The 6,000-nt window shown below is 25.4% G+C and overlaps 1 protein-coding gene across 1 annotated transcript in view; it reads left to right on the plus strand.

Moving 5' to 3' along the window:
* The window catches only part of LOC111676011 (neuronal acetylcholine receptor subunit alpha-7), a 257,859-nt gene that overhangs the window by 153,131 nt on the left and 98,728 nt on the right, over positions 1-6,000 (plus strand). Inside the window, exon 6 of the mRNA XM_046945936.1 lies at positions 3,637-3,817. Coding sequence (XP_046801892.1) covers positions 3,637-3,817 — 181 coding nt within the window. The remainder of the gene's footprint in view (positions 1-3,636; positions 3,818-6,000) is intronic.

Consider the following 6,000-nt stretch of genomic DNA (forward strand, 5'->3'; position numbering starts at 1 on the left):
TTTACACATTATTGCGGTTTTACAACATCTTGAATTTTTTCACAATTTACTGTGTTTTTACTCAAAAACTGTGTTCTTACTCAAAAACTTTGTTTTTACACAAAAAGTGTGTTTTTACACAAACACTGTGTTTTTACACAAAAACTGTGTTTTTACATAAAATTGAGTTTTTACTCAAAAGCCGTGTTTTACACAAAAGCTGTGTTTATACACAAAAACTATGTTTTAACGCGAAAACTGTGTTTTAACGCGAAAACTGTGTTTTTACATCAAAACTGTGTTTTTACACAAAAACTGTGTTTTTACACAAAAACTGTGTTTTTACACAAAAACTGTGTTTTTACACAAAAACTGTGGTTTTACACAAAAACTGTGTTTTTACACAAAAACTGTGTTTTTACCCAAATACCTTTGTTTTACACAAAAACTTTGTTTTTACACCAAACAGTTTTAATACAAGAATTACACCAAAACTGTGTTTTTACCCAAAAACTATGTTTTTACCCAAAAACATTGTTGACACAAAAACTCTGTCTTTTTTTACAAAAACTCTGTTTTTAAACAAAAAATCTGTTTTTACACAAAAACTAACTTTTACACAAAAACTCAGTTTTAAAAAACTGTTTTTACACAAAAACTCTGTTTTAACACAAAAATTGTTTTTAAACAAAAATTCAGTTTTTAAACAAAAAATCAATTTTTCCACAGACACAAAATGTAAAACAACACAAAAACTTTAAAATTCTCATATGATACCAACAAAATTTACAGGATCATACTAATACTTTTGTATGGTTAACAGCATATGGCAATACATAGTCCATAAGAACACACATTCAAACACACGTTTATTATACACATATTAGTTCTACTATAATAAAACTACGCTTGTATGTAAAAAACGTAAAGAAAACTATTGTTATTATTATTTTTTTTTTTGTCCTCTGAGCCTTTTATTTTTTTGTCCCCATCCTAACAATCTTTATTTTCATTTCGTATTTATTTGAATATATGTCTGTAGGTGTGTATGTACACATTTGTGTATATATGTATGTGTGTGTGTGTGATTATTTGTGTTTAAATGTTGATGAAATAGTGAAATGAAATGTCATCGCCTAAAGCTACTTAAACAGTTTCTGTTTCATTATTGTTATTTTAGTACGTATGACTACAAAATAATATAACAAAAGAAAATTTAATATAAAAACTACAAAAAAGAAGAGAAAAAAGGGTGATATTTAAACCAACAGCTCTAATAACCTTGTAGGGAAAAATAAATATACATTCATACAAAGGTCGGTTATACATTCATTAAAAATGTTGCATAAATTAATTTAGATTTATTTTTCATATTTGGACAAAAGAAAAACAGACTTTATTAACCCTTCAATTTGGCTATAAAAATTTAATATATTTTATTTAAAATTTTATAATCTTCTTATTATTAAAGCCCCTTGGAAATCAATTTAAAATTGCATAGCAAAAAGAAAACCTATTTTTTATTTTTCTCTTTTATTCCTTTACCATCGGTTTAGTTTTCCCTTAGTTCTAGATATTTTGAACTTGACAAATGTCATTTCTTAAGAAATTCCCTATTGGGTTTACTGCTACATGTTCACTATTAAAATATTGTTTCAGTGTATGTTGCATGGGACGCGTGTATGCAAAAAAAAACATTGCATTTCCTAAACACCGTGACAAAAACTGTGTTTTTAGACAAAAAACTGTGCTTTAATACAAAAATGTCTTTTTATACAAAATTGTATTTTTATACTAAACTGTGTTTTTACACTAAAACTGTGTTCTTAGAAAAAATAGTCTTTTTACACAAAAACTGTATTATTACGTTAAAACTGTATTTTACACTAAAAATGTGTACTAAACTGTGTTTTTACACTAAAACTGTGTTCTTAGAAAAAATAGTCTTTTTACACAAAAACTGTATTATTACGTTAAAACTGTATTTTACACTAAAAATGTGTTTTTTACACAAAATATCTGATTTTAAAAAAGTCTTTTTTTACACAAAAACTTTACATTTACAAAAACAAAAACTCTGTTTATATACAAAAACCTTTTTTACATAAAAACTTATTTTACATAAAAACTGTATTTTACTCAAAAACTGTATTTTTATACGAAAATTGTGTTTTTACACAAAATCTGTGTTTTTTACACAAAAACTGTGTTTTTAAATAAAAACTGTGTTTTACACTAAAACTCTGCTTTTATACAAAAAACTCTGCTTTAATGCAAAAACTCTGCTTTTACACAAAAACTGTGTTTTACACGAAAACTGTGTACATACACAAAAACTATGTTTTTTACAGAAAATTGTGTTTTTACACAAAAAACTGTGTTTTTACACAAACACTGTGTTTTTACACAAATACTTTGTTTTTTACACGAAAACTGTGTTTTTACACGAAAACTGTGTTTTTTACACAAAAACTGTGTTTTTACATAAAAACTGTGTTTTTACACTAAAACTCTGCTTTAATACAAAAACTCTGCTTTAATGCAAAAACTCTGCTTTTACACAAAAACTGTGTTTTACACGAAAACTGTGTACATACACAAAAACTATGTTTTTTACAGAAAAATTTTCTTTTTGCATAAAAACTCTCTTTTTACATTTTAACATAAAAATTGTGTTTTTACACAAAATTTTTCTTTTTACAGAAATAAAAACTATCCTTTTACACAAAAACTCTCTTTTTGTTAAATAAAAACTCCATTTTTGTACTAAAACTCGATTTTAAAATACAAATAAATCGCATTTTCTAAATAATTCTACTTTAACTATAATTCCCACTGTAGACTTTGGTTTATAACTTTTCCGTTTATACAAATCACACTCGTGCAACAAATTGTGTATGTGTGTCAGTTATAAAAAATATGTCTCTTTATATTTGTATTATTCCACTATGCCACTCTCTACACGCTACTATGTAATAAAGTCAAGGTTTCTTTAAATTTTTTTCTCATTTTTTAAAAATTTCTGTAAAAAAATAGAATGACAAATGTTAGAGCACAAAACAAAAAAAAAGACGCAACGGAAAATATGGCAAAAGGATATGAAAGTGCATATTTCAGCAACATTCTTGTTATTTTTATTTTTCTATTAACTTTAGTTCTAGTTACTGTTTCTTTCTATTTTTTTGTCATTTATTTATAAATATTTCTCTTTTTTTCTGCGTTTGTGGGTTACATATTTAACTTGACATTTACTTAGTTTTTCACTTATGGATGGATGAATAAATGGTTCATTGGATGGTTCGTTGGTTGGTTAGTTGACTGCAGGGTTAGCTCTTGCTTCCTTATATATCGATTGTGTAATGCTTGAAGGAGTGTGAGAACGAGTATATTTTCTATTATGCGTCACTTAACCATGTTGTAAATCAAAATGTCAATATGATGAAATAAATACAATAAGTTTAGTTCGTTGCTGATAATGGTATTGTATTTATGATACATATACTCTGCAACAGTTGTACTATATCCTTTTTTAAAAATGCAATATATTTTAGTTCAAAAGTTTAGTTAAATCAAAAAATTTTATTACTTGTCATTTTACTTTTTTAGATTTTTTTAAATATTTTACTTATTAATATTTAATATGTTTTCTCCTTTCAGTGCGGATGAGGGTTTTGATGGAACGTATGCCACTAATGTTGTAGTTCGTAATAATGGTTCTTGCCTGTATGTGCCGCCCGGTATTTTTAAATCAACGTGTAAAATCGACATTACTTGGTTTCCTTTCGACGATCAGAGATGTGAAATGAAATTTGGCTCTTGGACCTATGATGGTTTTCAGGTGAGTGTGACAGTTGTTTCTGAAGTTATTACTTAATTAATGACAAGAATTTGTTTATTAAATTTTAATCAAAGGTGGCTTATTAAGTGGTTCAAAAACACTAAGGCAACTTTATACAATTTAAAAAATGTTTATCATTATATTGAAAATCATTTAAGAGAACATCGTGAATAAAATTAAAACAGAACTAGAACTGAACTAGAACTGAACTAGAACTGAACTAGAACTGAACTAGAACTGAACTAGAACTGAACTAGAACTGAACTAGAACTGAACTAGAACTGAACTAGAACTGAACTAGAACTGAACTAGAACTGAACTAGAACTGAACTAGAACTGAACTAGAACTGAACTAGAACTGAACTAGAACTGAACTAGAACTGAACTAGAACTGAACTAGAACTGAACTAGAACTGAACTAGATTTGATCCGTTTGTGTTGGGTTTTTATGTACCAATATTTTATCTACAACTCTTTAATAATTTGTATTGTGAACATTTTGTGATTCTTTGTTTATTTGCTTTCGAGTTTTCATGGCGTTTTAAATATTTTTTAAAAGAAAATTGAATTTATTTTCTGACAATTGCAGTTACCATATAATATTGTTTTCAAAAAGTATTTTTAGTTTGTTATCAGGACTTTTACAGCCATAAATATGACACAACTTAAAATAAAAAATGCCTTTTATAAAGATATATCCCGCGAATAAAACTAATTTCAATACACCTTTGAGTCAACTCGAAAAAAAAACAGAAAAACACAATTAAATAATTTTAGCACAAAAATTGGAGAATTAAAATTTATATATGAATGTATGTATATACATCATTTGTGGTGGCGATGTTAACTTTTCTTTACACTCAATGAAATTTCAAATGCAAATCTTTTGTGATGGAACACAACAAACCATGAAACCAAAAATACGAATACAGCCACAAAAAAATTTACATTTACCCAGTCATGAATGAATTTAAACTTCCAAAAAATCCCTAAAAAATTGTTGATTTAAATAAAAACCAAATCCTAAAAGCATAAAATAAAATATCAAATGGAATAACCTAAATGTATGCTAAATATTTTAGTATTTTAAAAGCTGGAGTAGATACAAAAAAATTTTTCAAAAATGTTAACGTTTACTAAAACTATGCTATAATTTTAATGGGATTAATAAACAGGAATTGCTGGATTTAATTTAATAAACAAAACATACAAATACAGATTAAATGGTATCAATTTGCATTGAATTACCTCAATGAATATTTATTTATATTACATTTTAATGATATCTTTATAAAACCCAGAGAAAAAATTGATTACAAAACTGAAACAATAAATGATTCATTTTTATCAAAAAAAATTAATAAAAATTTTTGAAAAGTTAGTTGCATTAATTACATAATTGACGTGGAGGGAAGATTACTTTAAACTACAATTGTGTTATTTTAAATTTTGATAATATTTAAATTCACATATATTACTAAACTAACAAAGTTCAGCAAATATGATAAATCGAATTATAATATTATCTTCTATAACACTGCCATATCATAATATATGTAAACGCACATAATTTACAATTAAATTAATTTCTTTATTTAACTACAATCAAATATAATTATCATGATTATTATTATTTTTATATCCCTATTTAGACTCATTTATATAATTTGTAAAACAAATGCAAATTAAACAGCAACCATTAAATAAAATATATTTATTTATTATGTTAATGAAATTAAAACCTTAAATACACAAATACACATGCATTGTAGTAATGAAAGCCAAACAAAAACTAAAACAATATTTAAAATAAATTTTATAATTGTAATTAATAAACCTAAAAGTAGACTATAGATTTAATACACCATGATATAGAAAGCAGTAACAATAACTACAGACAGAGAGGTCATTAAACTCGACAAAATTTTAATTATTAGATTTCAAAATTACTGTAATTAAATTGTGGTTGGTTAAAGTATAATATAAAAATTCTATGAAAATTTATAATTTTTTCCAGTTTTAATTCAAAAATTTATTGAAAATCAAAATTTTTTTAAATTTTAGTTTAGTTATAATTCATTTCTAGTTCTAGTTCAGTTCTAGTTCAGTTCTAGTTCAGTTCTAGTTCAGTTCTAGTTCAGTTCTAGTTCAGTTCTAGTTCAGTTCTAGTTCAGTTCTAGTTC

Source organism: Lucilia cuprina, chromosome 3 (genome assembly GCF_022045245.1).
Source record: "Lucilia cuprina isolate Lc7/37 chromosome 3, ASM2204524v1, whole genome shotgun sequence".
NCBI lineage: Eukaryota > Metazoa > Arthropoda > Insecta > Diptera > Calliphoridae > Lucilia > Lucilia cuprina.